General features: G+C 41.3%; 1 protein-coding gene across 2 annotated transcripts; it reads left to right on the top strand.

Moving 5' to 3' along the window:
* Positions 1-3,811: 3,811 nt before the first annotated feature.
* Positions 3,812-24,694, top strand: XK (X-linked Kx blood group antigen, Kell and VPS13A binding protein). Of its 2 annotated transcripts, none has more exons than XM_069873283.1 (3): positions 3,812-3,916; positions 14,537-14,799; positions 20,734-24,694. In XM_069873283.1, exons 1-3 carry the CDS (start codon positions 3,852-3,854, stop codon positions 21,558-21,560), a joined length of 1,155 nt encoding a protein of 384 aa, XP_069729384.1. In that variant the 5' UTR covers positions 3,812-3,851; the 3' UTR covers positions 21,561-24,694. The 2 variants fall into 2 exon arrangements, with proteins under 2 accessions (XP_069729384.1, XP_069729376.1); XM_069873275.1 differs by lacking the exon at positions 3,812-3,916 and adding an exon at positions 5,203-5,448.
* The last annotated feature ends 1,074 nt before the right edge of the window (positions 24,695-25,768 follow it).

Here is a 25,768-nt window from a genome sequence, read left to right as displayed (position 1 = left end):
TTTAAAGTGTAAGCAATAGGAATTTAAGTGATAATAGTTATTTCTGGTTATGCTCTAAAAGCAGAGAGGATGCATTGTGTGGGTATTGGTGCTTATTTGTGATGTACCTGTGTTTGTGTGGTGCTGTTTGTGAGCAAATCTGTAGATTACAAATCAATTTAAGTAGCTATATACTATTCATGACTTTCACTAGGTCATCCGTATAGTTTACTATCACGGAACAATTTTGAGAGAAACTAGGTCTGTAATGTCCAGTTTTAGTGATCTCGGGATTCATAGAGACAGATGCAATGTGTTTCATCACCGGTACAGTTCTAACAAATATATCTTCTATTTTTTCTGCTACTCACAACTTCTCTGCATGATAACGTACTTGGCTTGTGCCACTGCTTTCAATACGTGTTTTGTTTACATCGTTGTTTCCTTCAGTTTCCCTGCCTTTCTTCCCAACCCATGAATAACTTCAGAAGACTGAAGCAGCAACCCAAGTCTTTTGTTCCTGAAAATAAGATTGATTGGTTTTGCCTATGAGGGGTGTTCCACTTATTTTCATTACATTATTTTACACTCCCAGGTGGTGCCTTCTCACCAACTTTGCCCACCTGCTAAGGAAAAATCATTACACTGTATGTCAACTGTCAACGATGTTTTAAAAACAAAGAGAGACTTTCTAGGGAGCGTGTTCACTTCTCTAGCATCTCAATTCAATAAAGACAATCAAAACCAAGTGAAATGGCTAAACATCCCAAAATACACCTTTAAATAGTCCTGGGAAACATGCGCAAACAAATGCATGTAAAGTGGTCACCCTTTTTGCTACTCTGCAATTAAGTAATGCCATTTTAATGTTCTAATAATAATTATATGGACATATAGAGAATATGACAATAATACCGATTAGTTTTTAAAATACTGCAAGAAAAAATAGGTATCTGCTGTATTCAGAAACATAAAGCAATACATGCAAATGGAAACTTTAATAATCGACCTAGTTTTTGTACTTACATCATTCTTTACATATATGGTTAACGGCATCTGCCAACATATTGCATGTTTTATGCAAACCATGACCTATTCTAGCATATGCATGCATTTTGAGAATTTATCCTTGTTACTTGGACCTATAATCCATGGACAGAGTTTATCTCTGAAGTCTGCCAAGTAAATCTCAGGTGCAGTAATCTTGTCCTATATACCTTGAATATTCACTGGCATGAGCGCATACTCTAATCTGTAGGAAGATTAATATATCAGGAATAAGAATTGCCCTGTAGATTTTAAAGAGTAATTTTCCTGTGAAGAGCTACACTGATGAGCAATTGCTGGCTGACAACACAGTCTAGGTTGCTCCAAGAAGACATTTCGGTTTATATGACTACATCCTGGACTAAAGTAGTAAGCAGCAGAAAGCTAAATTGAAAAGAAATGAGAAAAAGACCAAATATCACATTACCGAGGGAACAACATACTTCAAAGCCATAAGCCAAAAATGCTCAGGGCCCACAAAACAATACAGCAATTTAGGGATGTTAACAGACATTTTCCAAGAGAATAGCACAGTTTGCTTCATTCCACAGATAGTGATACTGTGTGCACTGTACAGAGTTTAGCTGCCTCGAACAACTCTTTGTTGCCATTATAGCAAAGTCCTCCTATGCTGGAAAAAGCTGCATGTGGAGGGGTTGCCTGTAGCTGAACCTACTGCCTACTCCTATAATTTAATGGAATAAAAGTGGTGTACACTATCAATGCTTAGGCAGTTTAAAAAACAGGTTAAAAAAAACAACATGCACCAATTTTTTGACCTGCCTTTGAGCTATTAAATCTCCTGAATAATTTGTACTGCCACTGTTGGTCCTGTATCCTTTGTATTTAACATTTTACATCACTCTCTGAAAAAGTCAATTTATAAATAGCAATCTGCTTGAAAACACACAAGGACAATATTTGTTTTTAATGCTTACAAGAGAGTCCCCTGACTTTGTTCATTGCATGACTCAGAGAAGGGTGCCAACTAGAATGGCAGAAAATTCATTAAAAACTCATTTTGCCTAGTGGTATAATGAGATTTGAATAAAAGGTACTTTATAATGCAGAGATATTCAGCAACAGCACTGCATGACTATACATGCATACGCCCCAGAAATTTTTATGTAGAAGTCCTGACATCAGTTATATCTCATAATGAATAGAAAACAAATCCTATTCAGACATTTATTTCTACTTTATATAGAAGAGAAAGTCTGTCTGATCAGAAATTGAACTCTGCTTCTGAATTCATGAACATGACCACGCATGAAAAAAGAAGGATTTCCTCTAACAGTGGTCTGATTTTACCACTGATTTGGCCTCCTTTGCTCACTTTAAGAGCCTAACATGCCACGTGCAGATGTCCCATCTCCACTTGATTTCAGGGATGTGATGTTAGGTCCTTCCACAGGTGTGAAACAGGCAAAACTGCATCATTCTGGGCTCAAAGATTGCAAATTTTCCTCTGTGCAGGAGTCCAGGGGAACGAGTAAGGCTTGGTCCTATAGTAAGAGGAAAGCACAGGTGTTTGCAAATCTAGGGCTCTTTTTGATAACAGTTTTATTCCCATTTTCCCCTCAATATATCTGCAATATACACAACTGTCAATACTAATGAAAAGTTAAGGGAACTTAAATTGTATTACTAAGAAAGGGTATTATTTTATGTCTAGTTTGTGTTGGTGATGCTTGATTATTCAATATATTCCAACATACAGTGTTTGTTTCTTGAGTACATGCTGCACCCTAGATTGGTTTCTCAGTGTAATAGCCATTGCCAGCCATAATATGGTACAGGCCCTATGGAATCAAGATTGATTTGATTCTTTAGAAATGCACCTTATTGTTTAAAAGCAGGACCCCTGCTCCTCTGATGTTTTGAAACACTGTGATCTTTCAGAATGTGTTTATTGTATTAGTTTTGTATTGTAGATTATGATAGAAACTAGATTTTATAGCTTTTTAAAAGCAGTGATAATACTAAGCTTCATAATGGCAGAACAAATTCTGTGTATATCTGTATTATGAATATTAAAGCTGTGATTCTATTTTGCCTTAAGTAAAAGCCCAACTTTAAACAGTGTGGTTTTGCATTGGATTGATTATTTCTGTACATATCTTCCACGGTGTTGGCAACTTTTGCTTCTGGAGCAGCCATGACTCAAGACTCCAAAAGCTTTTCAGTAGTACCATGCTATCAAAAGAAAAATCACTCACCTGAAAATTAGATAAAACATCCAGGCTGCGCATGGCCATTAAGCAGAACTATCTCATGGTAGTTTCCAACAAGATAAGAGAAAATGGGTTGCTTTTGGCCTGTAGGTTAAAAGTTACTCATTTCTTTTTTTATTTTCAGCCTGCTTAAATCCCAGTACATGTGGCCTTTTCTCTTTCCAGAAAGACCCCTCCATTCCCAATTATGGGAATTAGAGCATTAAATTCACCTAAGCCTGCCTGTAACAAGGTTTCCATCTTTGCCATCAGCTGACCTCAACTAGAGCAGAGCGCAGAGTGATGGGACTCCAGAGCTGTCAGTGCAAAGGCAGTTCAAGAAACGGCCCAAAAAAACCATCACTGGTATTTTTTCTGTAAATCTTGTGGCAACCTAAGTTGCATAAAAGAACAATAGCAGACATGCAGAAGTAGTCACTAGTGGCCTCCCATTAACAGGCTAATAGCATCTCGGACTCTATCTTGCTTTTCTGCTTGTGTTCCTGGTAAATCTCAGGTCTGTACCTTATCTCCACGTGCTGATTTGCAATTACCTGGTAACAGGCAAGAAGAAACAATATCTATCAGGGGAGGCATCAGAGCCTGCTAAGCATGAACCAAGTACCTGCACTAAGAGAAGTGGCAGTGACAGGGGACTTCCCCTGTGCAGGATACAGGTACCCTCTGACAACCTGACTTGGTACATCAGGAGCTTTGTTTCTTGCCAGGTGATCAGATTCAGGATGTTGCAGAGAGACTGCAAAGGCTTGTCTTGCCCGTGGCCTATTACCTTTTGCTGTTCATCCACTAGCCCATTAGTTATGGTGTCAGGGTGACCTGCATATCCAGAATGATTCCAGAGCTCTGAGAGCAAGGTAGAAAGGCATGGGGTTTTCTGCTGGTGAAAGGGAAAGCTTCGGAGACAACGAGCCAATGCTGCTGGCCAACAGCTGGTGTTGCAGTGGAGCTACAGGGTTTGTGATCCTAGAAGCCTTTGCGGGAAAAGGCCTGACAAGCATTGATAAGATCCACCTGCCAAAGTGAGAAAGGGGCACCTCTGCCAGTAGGCTCTCTAATGGTAAGAAGGTCTCTGAATGAGACCCATCAGGGGAGAGGGTTACCAGGACTCATAGAATCACTAGGCTGGAATCATAGAATAGTTTGGGTTGGAAGGGACCTTAAAGATCATCTATTTCCAACCCACCTGCCATGGGCAGGGACTCCTCCCACCAGACCAAGCTGCCCAAGGCCCCATGCAACCTGTCCTTGAACACCTCCAGGGATGGGGCAGCCACAGCTTCCCTGGGCAGCCTGTCCCAGTGCCTCAACACCCTCATTGTAAAGAAATTCTTCCTTACATCTAGTCTAAATCTGCCCCTCTCCAGTTTATACCCATTGCCACTCGTCCTATCACTACAAGCCTTTGCGAACAGTCCCTCCCCAGCTTTCCTGTAGCCCCTTCAGGTACCGAGAGGCAGCTATAAGGTCTCCTCGGAGCCTTCTCTTCTCCAGGCTGAGCAACCCCAACTCTCTCAGCTTGGAAAAGACCTTTAGAGACCATCAAGCTCAACCTCGCAGCTCACCAGAGTATTTTTTTTTTATTTTTTTTTTTTTACAACCAGCTCTCCCTCAGCCTTTGCTGCTGCGTGGGGGTCCCTTTCTCCCAGGTGCAGCATTTTGCCCTCGCCTACTTCTTTCGTGCAGTTTCTCCCCGTGGCCAGTTCCCCCCCTGAGGAGCAGCCCCCCCGCCGTGTCCCCTGAGGAGCGACATCCCCCCCCTCTCCCCGCAGCCCCGTCACGCGCTTCCCGCCCGTCACGCGCTTCCCGCCCAGCGCGGAGCGCTGCCCCGCGAGGCCCGCGGGCGGAGGGGGCGGTGGCGGCGGCGGGCGCGGCGGCTCCCCCTAGCGGCGGCGGCGGGGGGCGGCTGCCGGGGCGCGGCGAGCGAGGGAGCGAGCGAGCGAGCGATGAAATTCCCAGGCTCCGTCCTCGTCTCGCTCCTCCTTTTCGCGGCCGAGACGGTGACCGCGCTGTGCCTGAGCGGCGCGTACCGCGCGGCGGGGGACCGCATGTGGCAGTGGCTGACGCTGCTCTTCGCCCTCCTGCCCTGCGCGCTGGTGCAGCTCAGCCTGGTCTTCGTCCACCGCGACGTCAGCCGCGACCGCCCGCTGGTGCTGCTGCTGCACCTCCTGCAGCTCGGGCCCCTCGTCAGGTCGGTGAGTCCCGTCCCCGCCCGTCTCGCCTCTTTGTGCCGGCGCCCCCGCTCCCGGGAGGGGCCGGGGCCGAGAGGAGAGGGGATCGTTCCCCCCCCCCGCAGCCTCCATAGAGGCTGCGGGGGGGGGGAACGATCCCCTCTCCTCTCGGCGGTGCTGCCCGAGCATCGGGAGCGCCCGGGGAGCCCGGCAGAGCCGCCCCCTCTCTCCGGGGCCGTTCCCTGACCTTATTTTCTCTCCCCGTGCCTTTTTCATTAGGAAAAAATTCTTCACAGAAAGGGTCATTGGGCACTGGCAGAGGCTGCCCAGGGAGGTGGTTGAGTCCCCTTCCCTGGAGGTGTTTAAGGCACGGGTGGATGAGGTGCTGAGGGGCATGGTTTAGTGTTTGATAGGAATGGTTGGACTCGATGATCCGGTGGGTCTCTTCCAACCTGGTTATTCTATGATTCTATGATTCTTTTCTGGCAGATGGCTGTGCCTGCTCACCGCTGCTGTGTCCCTAACGCTTTACTCCGAGGTGGCTTCCGAGAGTTGCTCGGTTGCTAGTTCCAAACGAGGATAGTCCCCATCCCGTCTGTGCGTCTCGGGAATCCTAGTAATGCTTTAGTTTCTCTCTTTTTCCCGAAAGTGAGCTTTTCTCCCCAAATTCCTTTGGGGATTTTTTAACTGTAGTTCAAGTGCTGACTCTAAATGTTCTTAGGGGAAAAAAAAACCCAAACAAACCGAAAATGATACATGAAAAGTTACAGAAGTGATGCAACCCCTTGGGAAAATATTTGGTGAGGGCTCTTGTTTTAATTAAATAGAATTAAATTAAAGGGAATTAAATAGAATCACAGAATCACTAGGTTGGAAAGGACCCACCGGATCATCGAGTCCAACCATTCCTATCAACCACTAAACCACGCCCCTCAGCACCTCATCCACTTGTCTTTTAAACCCCTCCAGGGAAGGTGACTCAACCACCTCCCTGGGCAGCCTGTTCCAGTACCCAATGACCCTTTCTGTGAAGTTTTTTTTCCTAATGTCCAGCCTAAACCTCCCCTGCTGGAGCTTGAGGCCATTCCCTCTTGTCCTGTCCCCTGTCACTTAGGAGAAGAGGCCAGCTCCCTCCTCTCCACAACCTCCTTTCAGGCAATTGTAGAGAACAATGAGGTCTCTTAGAGAGACCTTATAGAGACCTTATAGAATATCTCTGTAGTAGAGGCCAGGGGAAATATCCCCAATGTTTTAAAATTCCTGGACAGAGTTAAAAAGGAAGATTTGTTCACACTAATAAAGGTGAACAGTTTTGACATTACAAAACACCTTACACTTCAAAAACCTCGAACTCCTCTATAACCATGGCTGGATTTTTTGTTTGCTCGTTTTGTTCATTTTAAAGAGATTTAAGTTATGGTTTAACAGTAAACTTCTTGAAGAGATCTGATTTTCTAAAGTTTTCAAAATATTTCTACGTTCTTTGAAAAATAAGAATACAACCAAAGAGAAAGCAAGTATCAAAGTAAAAGTTATGTTCGCAACTTTTGGCATTCTGCATCAATTTCTTGCAGCCAGACAATGAAAGAATGTCATGTCAAGCTGTAAGATGTGAAGAAGCAAACAAAGGATGTAAGCAACAACAACAAATTAGAGATTTTCTTTCTGTAATAACTATCTGGAAGAGATGTAGACTTCTGGTTTGACCTTAGCCACTGAGCACAATTTCACTTTCTCTTCTTTTCTCCACATCAAGCTTATCTGTTTACAACACAAGTCTCATGTTGTGCAGAACACACGTTCTGCTGTGCTGGCAAGCTCCCAGCTGCAGTCGCCGCTGTAAAACTAGCAGGCATATGGAAGTCCTCTCGTCTCCTGTCCTCTCTGTGGTGCTGCAGTGTAGGAGTATGTCACTAGCTCTGCGCTTCTGCCTTTATCAAAGATTTACAAACTTAGTGTTTCCAGGAGGTCTGAAGATACTCTGAAATTGTTGCAGCATACCTGTGCTACAGTCCCCACGGCATCACATAGGCAGTACGAAGTGGTGCATGTTAACATCTCCTTAGGCACGGGATAACTGGAATTATAATTGCTAATAAAAAGAGAGTAATACATTCATGCCACCTGAAAAGCGTATTTGCTGCTAAGGGCTGGAAGGACTCTACAAATTAAGAGGAGAATTTTCATAGAAAGCAACGTCTCTTTAGATTCAAGGGTATGGGTCTATTTGCAGGATACAATACAGAAGTCTGGGGAGGTGAAGTGATAGGTCTAAGACAGACATTAAAAGTGTTGGGTTTTTTTTCTTTGTTCCTTGCCTTTCTGTCCACTGCCACTAAACACTGTTGTATCTGTCAGAAGAGGAAACTGATTGCTTTCTTTCAGGTGTAGACCTGTGCTGTAAAAAGCAGAAGTGTTTTCAGTGCATGAAATGCTTTACCTTTCCCTACTTTGCACAGGAGGCTTCCTGTCCTCTGTGGACTGGAATGCACACAAGTCTGAGCTGATAGGTAGAAGGCAAAATATATTTTGGCTGTATCATCACTTCACTGTGGCTTTAACCATTGTAAGCTCAAAAGGACCATTGCCCCTGGAGCCATTTTGTCCCGTTCTTTTCCATTCTGCTCCTTTGCACCACAGAGTTCTCCTGCTGTTAGTCATCTGCTTCCCCAGCATGAATCCTCACTCCATCCCCTGTGTTTGATCTGTCTTCTATCTCACTGGCACAGCCTAGGGCCTTTTTGGGGGATCCTGGATCAAATTAGGTCAAATAGGGCACAGAGACAGTAGAGCCACTCCAGGCTCTCTCTGCTTGTGGCATCAGAATGAAAGTTTAAGAGCCAGTAGGCTCTGTGAGGGGGCATGCTTCAACAGAGGGCAGTCTGCTTTGTCTGGCTTTAAAAAAGCTAACACTAACTTTTTAACTGTCTCTATTGGGTTTGTGACGCGATGCAGGATAGTTAGTATTTCTCCGTTCCAACTTGAATACTCAAATATTCGTGCCCTACTTTGTGGACACCCCACGTATATTGTGTGAGTTTTCTTCATCACCTTAAAAGCTAGACTTTTTTCCCCCTTTCTTTTTTCCCTTATAAAGTTAAGTTTTTAAATTTGGGGGAATGGTTTGGAAATATCTTGGCAGGGAAGGAGAGTATTTAGCTTTGCAAGCCAAGTGATCCAACCTATTTTGAATCCTCTGTATGACAGAGGAAAATAGTACATTCTCTTATAAAACCTTCTTGCATACTACCACCTTCCGCAAACACCCACACTCCACCTGTTCAGGAGGCGCTTGCTGTCTTGCTGCTGCCACTGGAAGCACTAAAATTAGGAAGCATCCCTCTTCTTGCAAAGGATTTTTGCTGTACTGTTAATGCATCCTTTTTTACTTCCTTCTTGCTCACCCTAAGAGTTTTCTCCATAAATTTGAAGCAATTTCTAGGGCAAAATTCCTATGCCCTCCAGTGGCCTGGCGCTGATCCCCAGGATGTAGGCATGCTGGAGACTGTTCAGACGGTTGGCTGAAACAAAGTGACTGCAGGTTTCTGGGCACTGTGGGGGATCCCTGCAGCATTTCAGGTTGATGCCACTCCTTGCAAGTGTACTAATTTGTCTGGATGCTTAGAAAATATATTTGGATACTTCCTTTCTTTCTGTATAAAGAGATTCTTTTACCCTATGAAGTAAATTATAAACCAAAAAAGTTACTTAAAATGATAGCTAACATCAATAAGAGATTTAATACATTTTTCTTATCCTTAGAGAAGACCATGATGAGCCTTTTGGCTCATTATCGGCTGCTTCTGAGCCAAGAACTGACTCTTTGTCCGCTGTTCATTTGAACAGCACGTGTGGCATGAAGATCATCTTGAGATTTTAGGTGCTACAACAATTCCAGTAAATAATAACTAGATGTATTTTTGCCAGTGTACTGCTCTGCACTTAAGGATTTGTTCAAAGTACAAATAACTCTTTGTGAAGGGCTGCAGAGAACCCACTGTTAACTTGTTTGCCCTTTTCTATTCTGCAACTAATGAATAGGTCAGGACTAATGAATAGGTCAGGAGCTGAAGTAAGGAGTGCAGATTTCCAACAAACTGACTTGAACAATCAGGGCTTACAGTCATGAGCAGAGGATGTTGGTGGTGGTGTACCATGAGTCTGCTGGATGCAGCGGTGCCTTACTATCTGATTTCCTCAAGACGGTACTGAAATGGTGTCCAGAAGGGACTGTTGTGAACGTGGCAGAGCTTACTTCTGATACCACCTTCATGGAGAGTAAAGCAAAGTGACTGCTGGTGTCCTTGAAGCTACCATCCCTACTGCTCAGTTAGCTGAACGTGGGCCTGCAGGTTCTTCCTTATGAGGAACATGCTATTAGGAGAGGCCTCTGTCTACAGAGTGATTAACTTCTCTTACCAAAAAAATCAAAAGCAAATGTAATGGGCCTCTAAACAGAAGACTAATGACTGTTTTCCTCAAATTTCAATGGGACAAGGATATAAACAGTGGACTTCTTTTGTTTTAAAATTGGGATCAGGCTTTGTTTCTCAAGGCATAAGGAGAAACAATTACCTGTTTCTGTGTACTGTGTAGACAGCAGTAAAGCAGATGCAGGAGGAAGTTTGCATCAAACTGTTAAAGGAGCTGCTGTTACAGCTAAGGTTTGATTCTGTGAGCTGCAGGAAGTAAAAGAAAAAAAAAAAAGAAACAAACAAAAAAGAAGCCCCCAGACCTCCAAAACACAAACCAAACTCAAAACTAACAAAAAAATAAAAATCCCACAAAGCAAACCAAAACTCTTACAGGCTGAAATAATCAGTGTCATTAATGTTTTGAGCACCTAATTCTGCAATTTGAAATCTAATAAGCTCTAACAGTATGGGTAATGCTTCAGACACATTGTGCAGAAGTATTCTCTCTCATAGGTCATCTTTCTTTCCTAGTGACCTGCTTCATAGTTCAGAACAGCACAGGTCTGAAAACCTGTCTTCCTTTTAAGATCTCCATGGCATACATTTCTGTTAGAGATTCCAGCTCTAAATTTTACAACTATTGATGCATCTCCCTCTTTTCCAGATGGGAAGAATGCAGCTAGATCCTCTTCAGTCATTCTTTTTTTTAGTTTATTCTTGAACAGATGTGTTCAGTGTCCAGGATGCAATGAACAGAAAGTCACTGCAGGTGGAAGGTAGAACAATGAGTGAGGAACAAGTCTTTGCCTAATGCAGGTAAGTAAATCTGCAGGACTTAAAAATCTTTTGCACACTTCTCTAAAGGAAAGGAATTATTAGAAATTGAATTATTATACAAATCTTGTAAGGTTGCAGTAAATGTGTGAGTATAGGTCTTATATAGGTGTTTCTTCTTGGAGCACCCCTTGGCTGAGTGGTTGCCTGCTCCCTCTTCCACCACCATTATTTCACCTGTGTTTTAGTCCCATGCATCCGTGATTAAAAGAGGGAATGGCGTTCTCACAATCAGCGGGCATATAAAGATAGGATTATTCCTCCTACTAACTGCGTAGAAGACGAATGTGTTGCTGCTGAATCACTCTTTGTAGGCATCATCAGGATCCTTGAAAAAGCATAGCTCTTTTCTTTGCCAAGATTTGGCAGCAGGGGAGAAAGCAAGACCATCTTTTTCTTGTCTCTTAGCTTTCAGTGTAGAGAGTAGGTCTGAGATTCTTTTCTTCAGAGTAATTATAGTTCCTTTAGAGCCCTTGCTGCAACTGTCGTTGCTTTACATGCAGTGAAAATGGCCAGCTGGATGCCTTCTGCTGTTGCTGCCATGTGAGAATTGGTTGAAAGGGCCCCAAGCATTGCTGCTTTGCAGGAGGTTGATTGTGCAGAAGTTGGGGTTTCACTCCTGTTCCTCCTGAGTGGAGCAGCAATGAGCAGTGAGCTACTGGGGTTTCTGGGGAATCCCGCATTCACAGCAGTTTGTAACTGTGGAGGAAAACTGGCATGGAGCGGTTCTTTTTTTGCATTGTCTCTTAGCTGTGTTTCATACTAAAGAAGAACAAGCCAGTTCGTTTAAAGACACCATTCCCAGCCCTCCAGAATGGACTTTGTAACCTCACACAGATACATGATCTGAATTGATTCTTCATCATTGTTCTGAACCCTTCTCACCTGGACGGTTCTTCAAGCACCTATGCCCCTCTTACACTCTGTTACATAAACATTTAGATTGGTGCTCTTTGTTTCTAGTGTACCAACTGCCAGTGTGCTCCTGTTTGAAGCAGTTGCCTGGTCACTGGTGCTGGCTAGAGTCTTGAGTGCGTTTGATATTTGCCCCAGAAGGGATGACCCCCAGAGAAACTCATGCATGGAATGGGCAGGGCTTTGGAGTAGATAGGCGTCATTACTGATATAGTCTGAGTGCTTGCACATACCGTTTTTATTACTCTGTTGTGCTGGTAAAAGTCCCCTTTGGCTCTAAGATTTGCTCATCAGACCATTTCACATTGTGTTTGCTTTTCTATACAGGTATAAAATTTCCCATCACAAACAATGTACTGCTGCTTGATAAATACAAATCAAATGCTTGCTGCAAAACCCAACTTTTCATTGATTATAACATTTGCTGTAGTCAGTAGTCTTATGAATTTTATCATCTCTTGTATGGGATTACTGCATATTTGTTAGATGGGTCCCTAGACTATATCTGCTTCTAATCACACACCGCAGGAGTTCAGAAGCTGATGCCAAGATATCATTTTCTGTAATAGCTTCAGACTTACCCTCAGCTCAGGATGAATATGATGGCTGTGAATACTAAGTGAGACAAAAATGTTCTGGGATCTTTCTTTTGGGATATAATAAACATATTGGTTTTAGAATCTCTGTTAGCTTAATAAGCTGTTGTGCTTTATTAATTTAGCACACTTTATTTTTGGCTCTGTGGATTCTTTCACAGGGAACAAGACTGACAGGGACTGAAAAGATTAGCAAAGGGAAAACAAAGTCACCACTGTGAATAGAGCCTCCAGTGCACTGAGTGCTTTGAATAGTTCTAGTAATAATGGTGGCTAAAGCCTAGTGAATGGAGGATAGTACTATAGGATCCCAAAACTGCTCTCCATCTACAGCAGATGAAACTTATTAGTGCTCCCCTTGGAGGGGGGGGGAATAATCAAGTTTATTAAAATAAGAATCGTTGTGCTTCTATTTGAATTTTTATCAGTGCTGCTTTACAGTTTGGTCTGTGAGCTTTCCCCTAAAAGGCTGTGATGGTCTCTAGCTTGACAATTGTTGAAACAAGTCAAGCTGAGAAGGAAATGGGAGTTCAAAGTCTCAGACAAGCATACCTCTGTGCTTTGTACTTGTGAGATACTTCTAAATAGAAGATAAGCCCTATTTGTATGTTACAAAAACTCATTGGACTATCAGAGACTTGGAGATGCTTCATCCGAGCAATCACCTACAGAAGAACCAGGTGGAGGAGATAGACTCCACCAGGCACTACGGAAGGAAAGAAGACAGCTCAGACCTCATCAGAGGATGATGCCTGTGCAAAAAGAAGATACCATGCATGTCAGGCCATGGGAGGAGATGTGCCCAGAGCTGGTGCCACAGATTGCCCTCGCAGTGGGGGTTTCTCTCCTCAAACCTTCCCTTTGGGCTGTAAGGTACCCCTCACCAGTTCTGCTGCTCACACTACAATTGCTTTTCTTCTTGAAGCCTGTACCAGTGTTAGGCATAAAGTAGTCAATGCCATTTATCTTTTATGGTCCTACTGTATATGTATGTAACACTCCTCCACAGGATGCTCTGTGTTTTCAGGGCCCTATGCAATGTGACAGAAATAGAGTTTTTGTTTCCTCTCCCTTCTCCTCATCTTGTGACTTCACCTATACCTCAGGAGATCCTTGCTTGTTATTAACTTCCCAGACAAAGCTGACTATCTCAACGTTTTCTGGGTCCTACTTGATGCCTAAGCTCACCCTTAACACCTTCATGCCTAAGCAGCTCTCTTAGAATAGTTTTCCTAAAGTTTTTGCCAGTCAAAAAATAGTTGTTGGAAGGAAGTTTCAGAAACTTTCCTTTCAGAAATCTGTCTGAGGTTGTGTTATCTTTCTTAATACTCAAGGAGCCAGATTATCTTTGTTGCTGCCAGCCCCTTCAGTCCTTTTCAATTCCCTCCCAAATATATGGATTATTCCCTGTACATAGGTACTATAGCAAGTAGTACAACAATATGTAATTTATGAATAGAAGTGCATGTACTGGCACCTCTTTGTTACTTGGAAGTTAGTCTGTAGTAAGTCAGACCTACATAAACAAGAGGGTTTGGTTCCACCTCTGTTTGAAGTATGAAGAGATGCAGCAACTGGAAACACTGCATTTTTTTATATAGAATATTTTTGTGTTTAACATTCCTTAAACAGCGCAATACATGTAATCATACTTATAGGTGTAAATTTCCTGTTTCTGTGTTTCTTTGTTTGTTTTTGATTTTGTTTTTCTAATGTTAATTTCCAGAGTTGTGATACTCTAAACTGTTTATTTCATTATTGCTGCTACAGCTTGTTACTTGTTTTTTTGAACTGTTACTTGGTAAATAAGGGTTAGAGTTCAGTTGTGTACCTGGCTGTATCACGGGCTTCTCCAACATCTTTAGGTGTTTTATTTAAGGCAAAGGTTTTATTACCACATGTCAGTTGTGCGTCACAGATGTGTGGATAATGAGGAGAGAAAGGCATGAGAATCTGAAGAAATGCTTCCAGCTTGGGTCCTGGGTTGGCAGCCTATTAACATTGTAGTGGATGAGTAGTTTAAGGACTTCAGTAGCACAACAGCGAGCAATGGAAGCTCATACAAAACAACAGATCCTTCTCCCATGTCTGAGTACTGGAAGCAGCCCAAAGGGTGCTGCTAGCTTCTTGCCCTCTAGTCACATGTAATTAGTGTTTTAAAGAGTAAAGTCTACTATATTCCAAACTTACCAGGAGGAGAAAATGTACAGGCTTTGCTCTATGAAGAAATTACTTAGGACTTTAGTATACGATGGCTTAAAACACTGAAGAATGGGAACACCTATGCTTTTCTTTGGTTTTTGGGGTTGGTTTTTTTCCTGTTACTCTATTTTCTGATTTGCTTGTAGGTGTGTGGAAGTCTTTTACATTTACTTCCGCGCTGGCCGAGTTGAAGAGCCTTATGTCAGCATCACAAAGAAGAGGCAGATGCCCAAGGATGGATACTCAGAAGAAATTGAGAAAGAAGTGGGACAGGCTGAAGGCAAGCTGTGTACACACAGGTCTGCGTTCAGCAGGGCATCTGTGATCCAAGCATTCCTTGGCTCAGCACCCCAGCTCACGCTCCAGCTCTACATCTGTGTCCTGCAGCAGGAGATCACAGCTGCCAGAAGTAGGTTGAGCTGTTGCTATTACCTCTGTATTTTGGTGGGAGGGAAAGGAGAAAGGTCAGCAGTTAGATGTAGCTGCCCTGGACAAGAACCAAATATATTGCAATGGGTTTCATCTCCTTGGCAGTGATGATGCACTCAAATTTATCTGTATATCATAATGTTTTAGACTATAATACTTCCTGTAGCATATCTGGGTTGCTATTAAAACAGTAATTTGATCAAGTGGCCATTGACGGGGGGAAGCTAGAAGAACTGAGTGGTCTTCCTGAAGAAGAAAAAGAAAATTACCTCTGTTCTATCTTGGGTTTTGAGCAAACTTTCTGGGAAATTCCTCAAGGTACAGTGTAGAACACGTTTTACCATGCTACATCAAGGAAGGTGTACTTTCAGAAATGCAGTTTCAAATATGAACTGTGTTTATTTGTGCCAGACTCTCAATTTGGAATCAAAAGGCAGGATTCAGTAAGCTGATATGCAAATGTGGCCATCTCCTCTCTGGATCCATACTGTTAAGCCTTCACCAAGCAGTGCCGCACCACATAGATTTGCCAGGGCTCATACCATAAGAGTCTGTGTCTTGCTCCATGATGAGCTGCAGCTCCTTAAACAAAAGTCTTGGTTTGCTGGTTGGCTGCTAAATGAAGTATCATTCCAGCTGATTGTAGGACAACCAGCTTGTCAGTGTAAGAAAGGACTTTGACTCCTATGTGAACTGGAGGTCTGTTTACACCAAAATATAAAATAGCTCTTGTTCTATCTCCAAGGCTTCTGCCCTCCGCTCGGGTAACGGAAAACTGTAGTATACCAAAGGGCAAGGCAGCACATGAGGCTATTATAACATGTTAAGGTCTTCATGCAAAAAGTATGTGTTTAAGGTCAGTAGTCACTTGAAAGACATCGTTTCTGATGGTTTCTGAGTACTTCACAGCTACAGTAGGCTTTTTGAACAATCATGGCATCTGTGACATGGGATAAAAACAAAGCAACTGAATGCTTTGCTGAGTGGTGCAATTAGCAAAGTTTCCAGTCTCTTCACTGCAGATGGCATTTGCCTGAGAAAGGTCACTTTTTTATTTTATTTCTTTTATTACTGGTATTGACTTTACTGGTCATGGTTGCCCAGAAGCACTGTGTTCCAGATGACTAGAGAATTACATATTTAGTAATGATTTGTAACACCCTATTACTTCTGACTTTTATCAGTCACTGCTGAGAGAAATTCTGAATCCCAGGCTGATAAGTGACCTTCTGTGGCTGAAGTGAAGTTAAACAACTAGAGATAAACTAGCTAATCAGGGAGTTTAGTGAACCTACCAGCAAATGCAGTAGCCATCTCCATAGCAGGTGCAATTCTGAAATACAGAAATGAAAAGGGGGGGGAAAAAAGGTGTGTTTTTCCTTAATCAGTGATTTAGAAACAATGGCAATGTCTGTTAGAACTCCCTCATCAGAAAAACAAGAATCTGAACTACATAACTCTTGTGTGTATTTTACTTTCTGAAATATTGAAACTTTCTACAATCTCTTCAGCCATTTTAATTCTGCAGTAGTACCTTTTGTCTACCAGTATCGTTCAGCCTCCAGAATGAACAGGAATGATGCACAATACAGTTTCAGCTTGTTCTTTGTTATGTGTGCAGAGAGTTTCATGTATAGGGACAGCACTTCAACCTTTCAGTCTTGCAGTATTGTCAAAATAATCTAACAGCCAGTCCATCTGTTCTTCCACACTTCATGTGTCTTTAACTTCTGTGTTCTTTGACACTGGCCCTCCATACTGCATGCTCTTTTCCATTTGTATCCATTATAATTATCGGTGTAGTCTTCTTAAATTTTTATTTCCTTTTTTTTTTTCACCTTGTCTCTTCATCAGTCTCTTGTTTTTCTGGATTCCTACACTACCCTGTCTGTTACTCTGGGTAAATTCTGAGTGGCCAGTGGTAATGAGGCTTGTTTTGCCTGTGTAAGTAAAGCTGTTTACTATCATGCTACATAGCATGGTTTAAAACTCATTACTGCTTCTAGTATTGAACAGTTCTGAAAAAAAGTGTGCATTCTTGCCTAGCCCTTTGTCAACTAGAGTCATGCTGCATCTTTCTTGTGTATTTCATGGAATTCATAAATTTCTCTGGATGTTTTCTTCTGGATAATCAAATTCTTGCCAGTGTCTGACATTCTCCAAAATTCTTGTTTCACTGTCTGCCCAGAATGTAAGATCAAGAGAACTAAAGAGAGATGCAAAAGCAAGACAAAGTCTCTAGTTAGTGATGAAAGACTTAAAGCTTTGGTAACTGTTTAGCATGAAACGTATAGAAATGTTGTTGGATGAAATGCAGCATTAGAAACCCCTATGTAACAGCCTAATCTGAGTTCAAGTTCTAGACATTCAGCTCTTTCTTTGGTTACAACCTAACTGGGAAGAAATTCCTAGCTTGTTACTATATGAAATGCCCAGTCTGACTGTATTTGCCACTCCCAGATCAGACACTGAGATCTCTCTTGCACGTTTGGGCTTCTCCCTGTACTGAATGCTTCAGCATATGCCCATGTCATGCGTTGCCTTAGAGCCAGCTCTAACCTTGCTTTGAAGAGGGGGCTGACGTCAGGCTCAGGTCCACTTACACACTGATGGGCACCTATCAGGATCTTTTCACTTAGGTGGTGCTACCTGGAGAGGTGCAAGGTGAGGAGGTGTCAAAAAGACCTGAGGCAGTGTTAATTATAAAAACAGCAAACTGGTGATGGGAGATATGTGACTTGGCCTCTTACTCTTGAAAAAGGGCTGGTTCTCAGTGTACGGTTTTGAATGCGGAAGATCTGCTTCCATGAAGAGGAATCTTTTTGTAAGTTTAGAATTTTTGTGCCATTAACAGCAGTCAAGCTATCTTTTCCAAGTGTTGCTTACAGTGATAGATTAATCTCAAGAGGCAGATTTCCTGCCATTTAAAAACAAAATTATTCTGCTGAAAAAGATACTTTTTTAAAATGCAAATTTGAAGCAGTGACTGCCATTTTTAAGAACAAAAGTTTTGGTTTTATAGATTTTTTTTTCAACTTACTAGTATTTGCAGTAGACCACTTTGTAGTGATCTCACTAGATATCTTAAGATGCTTTTGCATTTGCTTCTTCTCAACTTATTAAGCTCTGGCCACAGAATATTTTTCTCATTGTTTGAACAACATACGTTGAGTATTAATAGGTTTTTTTTCTGAGTGTTGAAATAATATCTTAAAGCAAAAAAAATTTTTACTTGCATGTCTTGCTGTAAGTAACAAAACAAGTGCCCTTATTTTTCAAGGGTCCTGATATCAGATTATAAAACAATAGTGTATATATAACAGATAACTTATGATTCTTCAGCTGAATGTCAGAGTTCAGTAATAGGCATTTGTGATGTAGATCATCTAGAGAAGTATTCACTCTCTCAGCAATATCTGAAGTGGGAAGGACCAGGTCTTGAAAAAACTTGAAACATAATTAAAAACAAGACAACAAGCCATCAAAATAAAACAACACCTCTGTGAATTACTCTGACTGCACATCTCTGAGTTTAAGAAAAGTACAGCCTTCTGGGGAAATGCCACCTTTATAAGGACTGCTAGGGGATTTGGGACTATTCAGGGGAGGATACCTTGCCTTTCAAATTTTCACATCTTTCCCTGCTCAGGATGAGTAAAAGCAACAATAATGTCACCCTCCTACATTTCCCTTTGTGGTTGCTTCAAACCATCTTTCTAACAGACTTAAAAGTGATGTTTGAACTGAAGGTTTAGTGACAGTACTGAGCTTTTGGGAAAGAAGCAGGACTGGACTACTGTATTAAACCAGAGTTGGCACGACCCAATTTCTGTGATCAGAGAAATACCTTTTTCAAAGGCCTGAGGATTTAAGACAAGTTTGAGAACAATATAGGATCACTAAAATGAGATTGAATAATGAGATGAGTGTCTCAGCTTATCAAAGCAGAAAGAACACAGAGCTCCAGGACAGCAGCACCCTATCCCCAGTGGGCCGGGGGTTTTTTTGGTGGTTTTTTTTAACTCTGATAATATTCTTTTGCTTCATTAGCTGCTGGAATTTATTTGTTCCTTCGGAGTTTTAGAGCTGGCTCAAAAGAGCAGGAAAGATTTTGTAAAGAGGCATAAGATATCAAGCCATATTTTTGAACAGCGCTCGCTTGCTCTTCTGCTCTCAGCCAGTGTTTTCTGAAGATATAACTCTTAAAAATGCTCACATCAAGTACAGTGCTGTATAAAAAAAAGGTGTTTAAAAGCACCTAGTAAGAATTTAAATACTGAATGAGCAAATACATAACAATTTTTAGTGAATAAATGTACCACAGAACTGGCATGTACAAAATTACTGTTTAAAATGGCAAATGTGTTTCAGCTTACTGAGTGCTATTTGAAAATCAGACATAAAAGAACAATTCTTTTCCAAAATAATTAGAGGTGTTTGTGGATCAGGGTAGGAGAGAGGTTAGCTAAAATGATAAAGCAAATCCTGTTAGGTAGTTGTTAGATATCCCAGACTACAGCTGTCTCTTTCAAAGTCATATTTAGAAATTAAGAACTTTAATTATTTAAAAAAATTATAGTCCTGGCTGTATGGGTATAGCAAAGCAGGGAGTCCAGTTAATTTGTAGAATATTGACACATAAACTAATTGAAGATTGCAGAAAGCACTAGTTGCTAAGCATTGCAAAAGTAATTGACATAATCAAAAATACCCTTTTATTATTTTCTTATATCCAATGCAATATAATACCCTTTAGTACAACCAATTAGCTTGGTTAGTTTCATTGAGACTCTGGAAGAAACAACTAAACTATTTTTACAATGCTTTAACTCATTTGCATTTTAAGTGTTCCTTGCATGGACGAAATACTAAGATTGAAAATAAAAATATCATTCGGGAGTGCCTAAAATTAGTCCCCTAAGTCAGCTATTCAGCATGTTGGTAAAAACTGTGAAGAAAGTATGCAAATGATGACAAAACTGTGGGCAGTTAGCACTTCTGAACATCAAGGTACTTCCCAATAAACGTTTATTCTATGCATCCAAAGATCTTGTATGTTTGTACCTATTTAATATGGCAAGACAAGACTCCCTCCTGTAGTAAATGAAATCTTTTTCCCTATTGTGTCTCGAGGGGAAGCCAAGTGATAATTGGCCTCTGCATTCACTTTTGGCAGAATTTAAATACTGTGAAACCTTCACTTGTGTTCTACATAGATATAAGATACTGAAAGTTGATCTGAATTTAAAGACATTTTAAAAATGAGTGTTGCTCTAAAATGCATAATACAGATAGATGTATAAAGAAAACAGGAGAACACAGTGTAGACGGGTGAGCAAATCTTGCGTCTACACAGGCAAAGAAAATGCAAATGGTTCTGAATTTAAATTGCTTTGGTTTTCAATTTTGAGCTCCATCACAAAGCTTTTCTGCGAACTTAGACAATTTGCTTTGACGTAGAACTTCACGAGCACTGAGGTGTCTGCAGGCCCAAGTTACTCCAAAATTTCAGCTTGTGTTCTGCATTTTTTCATCTGTACAGAGGGGCTAGCACCCCTGTGCCTTGTGAGGGTTTGAGAGCAAGATGGATACTCTTATGACTGAGCTGTATAATTAACAAGGACAACATACATATGAACAGTCCTCAGCAGGAAGACAAAGGAGAGACACTTGTGACTGTTAAATGCTTTTTTTTTTTTCCTAGCTACTTGGAAAAGTAACAGATGGGGGCCAAAAGAGGAGATAAGATTGGAGTAAGAACACAGAAGCATATAGAAGGGTTGGGTTTTTTGTCATTACAGCCTTATGGGAATCCCCAGGGGTGCTGTGAAGACAACTACACCTGTGCTACTCTGATGCAATACCTTTAACTTGCGTTAAGCTGAAGGTCTTGATTTGTATTTTCTCTTTGCAGGTATTTTTATGGTCCTTTCTCTCCTGTCAATTGTATATGGCGCCTTACGCTGCAACATCCTGGCTATTAAGATTAAGTATGATGACTATGATGTGAGTGTGAAACCAGCTGCCTACCTCTGCATATTCATGTGGAGAAGCTTCGAGATTGCCACACGAGTTACGGTGTTGGTCCTTTTCAGTTCTGTCCTTCAAATCTGGACTCTCCCTGTTGTGCTAGTGAATTTCTTTGGTTTTTTCTTCTACCCATGGATTCTTTTCTGGCAAAGCAAGTCCCCATTTCCTGAGAACATAGAGAAGGCATTGAGCAGGGTCGGCACTACCATCGTCTTGTGCCTTCTCACCTTTTTGTATGCTGGCATTAATATGTTCTGCTGGTCAGCAGTGCAGGTGAAGCTCAATGATCCTGACTTAATTAACAAGTCCCAAAATTGGTACCGTCTGACTGTGTATTACATGCTGCGATTCATTGAGAACGCATTCCTCCTGCTGATGTGGTACATCTATAAAACTGATATCTACCTGTATATCTGTGCCCCGTTGCTGGTTTTGCAGCTCCTGATAGGTTACTGCATGGCTGTCCTCTTTATGTTGGTGTTCTACCAGTTCTGCCACCCGTGTAAAAAGCTTTTCTCATCCAGCATCTCTGAAGGTTTGCTGTCGTGTTTCAAGTTCCTCTGCTTTATTTGCAAGCCTCCCAAAACCACTGTACTGACAAACAAGGCAGAGGTGAAATCTCCTGAAAATACTGATGAATCATGGAACAGTAGCAAGACAATAGATTCTCAAAAGGGGAATGCTCATCAAAGTGTTTCTTCCAATGCCTAGTACAACTGGAAGCAAGTAGGTGCCTTTGGAAGGTGGCAGATCACCTGCTGGGAATGTTGTGTATCTTGGACATTGTGTCTTGTGGATGGGATTTCTTTCTTACAGATGTAGCACTGCATGACAACTGACAAGCCTAACTTAATGGAAAACTTAGTGTATGGGTATGTGTATCTCTGTGTGTTTGTGTATGGAGAACAATTATTGTTTCTAGACTTCTCTCCCAGAGTGTTTTGCACAGAGGTTTATGATCACGTGCAAATTTTGGAAACATTATAGGAGACATCATTTAGAAACTGGCCTGGTGCTCATCTTACTCAGGAAAGCTGAGGATGGAAGGAAGTGCATTTTATTTCAGATAGGATGTCATTATGGCATGCCGCCCTAGCATGGAAACAGAGCATAAACCTTGACTATACATTGACCGTAGCTGTGGTCTGTTTTGATCAAATTGCAGGCTTTTTTACACTCTAATGAGTGTAATAAGGTAATACTTTTCTCTGTGTTATAAGAATCTGATTTGTATAATGCACTGTAGTGTAGGTTGCCAAGAAACAACCAATTAGCCAGCACTAATACTGAAATGCAACCATTACTAAGAGTGGATTGGGCAGAGGGAGGAGGCTTTGCACTAGTTTACCCTTCATATTTGTGGCTTATAGCAAGGGAATTAAATTTAACACATTAATTGCAATGTTCTGGGATAGCTCATTTTTTGAACGTTACAATTTATCTAATACTTTGTGATGTTCTGGAATTGGGATGGTGTTCACTTTATATAACTTCAGCTGTCTAGAAGTTGGGCAGATAGTGTGAACTGGTCATGTAGGTGCTTTCCAGAGCACATCTCCAGGGAGTAATTCAACGCAGCTTAAAATGTCCTCTAAGGCAGCTGATACAAATCATTCTGTGGAGATCTATTACTCAGTGTTAACCAGAAGTCTTGACAATTAGTTTTGACTGTCTGTTTCCCTTTTAGATGGCTGAAATTGGGAGATGACCACTAGCTGGATTGTCAGAGGGTTGGCAGTACACCAAGCAGGCAACTCAGTGACTTGTTATGTCAGGGTAGAAGGCACTGAGTCCTCCTATTTAGTTCACTATCTGCAGTTCAGAATCCTTTGATGACTTTAGCTTTGAAGTATCACAGGCTTGAAATCTGAAAGAGGAAATGGAAATCACTGACTTTTTCTTCTATGCACTGTATTACCACAAATATATGTTTCTGTATTTTGCAAGTTGCTGAAAAAGCTTTAGCAGATGAACTCCCAAGAATGTACTGGAAATACACAAACCCAACTGTATTTTCAAAAATTAAGTGAAAACCTTTGCACTTTGTTTGCTTAGCACCTTGCATTTCTCTTGAGTTTTACACGTGGCTGCTAGTAAAAACAAATAATGAATGACCCAAAGCACCTGCTAGTATCCTGAGATTAGCCTCCATCTTATTGTCGTGGAGGATGTGAAGTTCTTCAGTAGGGATGACATCAGTATAATTGTATTAGAAGTGTCTCAAGTTTGGGTCTAAAGTAATTTATAATGAAATCTGTCACATGCAGTTCTGCAAAGAGCTAAGCTGTTTTTATTCTTTTATTTACTGCACTGTAAATGAATGTCTTCATACTTCAGTTTTATACTGGAGTTAGGGTTTATATTTTGCTTAATATATGCCTGTGTGTGGTATGTGTATGTAGATCTTATTAAATTATTGGTGGGTGATAATGGGAATTTTTGGCCTGAACTTGCCATGGGAATGTACCTCACGTATCTGGGGAAGACACCTAACCATTCTAATTTCTCTCTGTGAGGAGCACAGAATAGTGAAGTGACTTCTTGAAGACACTACAGTATTTCTCTGTACGTCTGTATGTAGAAGTACAGTATAGTATTTCTCAGTACTTTCTAGATGTAGGAGAGTATTTCAGACTTTTTTCAGTACTGAATCAAAGGAGCAAGTGAGAATGTAACCTTTGCTTCATGGGGCCAAATTTTCACGTGTTCTTAGATAAAACTGAGTATCCAAATTTACAATTGGATACTCATCAGTAATCAGGGAATTATGGTTATTGCCTGTCTATGGATGTACCTGAGCCTGAAATGTTAGTCTTTAAAAAAAAATTGTGACTTCTTATGTAGAAATACTTCGTATCTAAGGAGAGAGCTCTGAAATACTTAAAACAGACTTTGGACGCTCAGATGGTGGTGCAGTTGTGATTTTGACATTTGGAAACAGTAGAAGCTTAGCAAACCTCAGCCAGTGAAAAGCTTATGTTACAGTGAAGTCAGCGGCAGGAGAATTATGCAGAAGAGTCCAGTGTGTAAGCATAGTGAATATGATTTAACTTAACATACCAATGATGAAGGCTACTATATATGCATATTTTTAGAGTGTGTGCCACATTGCTTCCTATTTTTATACCAATCTACTGAAGTGCATGCATAAGGAACTGGATATTTAAGTCACTGCTATGAAAGCTTAAAAAAAAAGGAAGAAAGGAAGATTTATATGGGTCATATTACTGTTACATGGGTTTGCCTTAGTTGTGCAGACTAACCAAATACATTTTAAACACTCGGTCAACATGATGGTCATTGCTTTTATGATGCCTCGAGTCACCGCAGCATGGAGTGCAGATTAACTGACAGTATTGCTGCTCTATGTATGTTTTGATCTAGCTGTGCTGCCGTTGCTGGTAGAAAGAAGGTGTGAGCAGAAGTCATAGAGACAAAGACATTCTATTAAGACCAGTGTTACAAGGGACAAGCTTATTTTTCTGAAGTGTGCTTTAATGCTAGCAGAAGCAGTTTTGCTCAGGATAATGACAGTCTAGACACTGTTGTTATCAGTACACCCAGTGGCTGCACCGAGAGGGTAGTACTAGCTCCAAAGGATGTACGCGTATGAATGAGTGATCTCTTGTGGCAAGTTTACTGTGATTTTATTCTACTTTATGAATGTTGGAGGCATATGTGTTCAATGGAAGGCTATATGGCTACTGTTAAAAACCTCACTGATTTGAGTAGTCCTGAGTCACACAAAGGATTGCTCAATAAAGATTATTTATGTGTATAAAAGTATGCAAGACCTGATACGTAGGAGTTTTTTTATACGTGTAAAACAACACAAATTAAAATGTTGAAACACTCCCTTAAATTGTGTTGGTATCAGTTCTTAGTCTGCTGCTTTCAGAAATCCAAGTGAAAGGTTATATAGCACGCTGTCATCTTCTACCACACAGCAGAAGAAATGTTTTCAAGCAGATGTGACAGAAGAATTACCTGTGATTGATTTGGGAGTTCCTTACCTCCAATCACTGCTGCTTCCAATGCTGTTTAGCTGGTTGAGGTCTCAGTGGACAATTTTGTAGGAAGCAGGCAGTTTAAGAGATCAGTGTGACATGGAACAGGATCATTATAGATTAACTATTCTCATCCTGAAAATATATAGCTGGTTTATATTTGGAATCAAAAAGAAATCAGTACTCTGTAAAGGATCTTTTAACTTTTTTATTTCTGTACACTTGTTTCATGCTCATCTGGATTTACTATGAGCTTTTCTCTGACCTTGGGAATAGTCAGCAAAATCTATGGTGAAGAATATTGTGCAAGCACATAGAATCATAGAATAACCAAGTTGGAAGAGACCCACCGGATCATCGAGTCCAACCATTCCTATCAAACACTAAACCATGCCCCTTAGCACCTCGTCCACCCGTGCCTTAAACACCTCCAGGGAAGGGGACTCAACCACCTCCCTGGGCAGCCTGTTCCAGTGCCCAATGAACCTTTCTGTGAAGAATTTTTTCCTAATGTCCAGCCTAAACCTCCCCTGGTGGAGCATGAGGCCATTCCCTCTTGTCCTGTCCCCCATCACTTGGGAGAAGAGGCCAGCACCCTCCTCTCTACAACCTCCTTTCAGGTAGTTATAGAGAGCAATGAGGTCTCCCCTCAGCCTCCTCTTCTCCAGGCTAAACAACCTCAGCTCTCTCAGCCGCTCCTCATAAGGCCTGTTCTCCAGCCCCCTCATAAAAAAATTATTTATTACATATATATATAATAGATGCATATTTTATAAATAGAGGTGTAAATAGATATATTGTAACAAGTTGTAATGTGTGCATATGACCTAAATGAGGAGCAGTGAGAAAGGATTTTAGAAATCTTAGTGGTGAGGGACACCACTATCTGCAGAGCTGTGCTCTGTAAAACAC

Source organism: Phaenicophaeus curvirostris, chromosome 1 (genome assembly GCF_032191515.1).
Source record: "Phaenicophaeus curvirostris isolate KB17595 chromosome 1, BPBGC_Pcur_1.0, whole genome shotgun sequence".
NCBI classification, from domain to species: Eukaryota; Metazoa; Chordata; class Aves; order Cuculiformes; family Cuculidae; genus Phaenicophaeus; species Phaenicophaeus curvirostris.
Note: the sequence above shows the minus strand (reverse complement) of the source record. Positions and strands in the feature narration are given on the sequence as shown.

What these genes read in the sequence shown, in the direction of transcription:
- XK (XM_069873275.1), top strand. Translation starts at nt 5,204, where the DNA reads ATGAAATTCCCAGGCTCCGTCCTCGTCTCGCTCCTCCTTTTCGCGGCC. An exon ending in CAGCTCGGGCCCCTCGTCAG is followed by an intron (nt 5,449 to 14,536) that starts GTCGGTGAGTCC and finishes ATTTGCTTGTAG; the next exon opens with GTGTGTGGAAGTCTTTTACA. An exon ending in GGAGATCACAGCTGCCAGAA is followed by an intron (nt 14,800 to 20,733) that starts GTAGGTTGAGCT and finishes TTCTCTTTGCAG; the next exon opens with GTATTTTTATGGTCCTTTCT.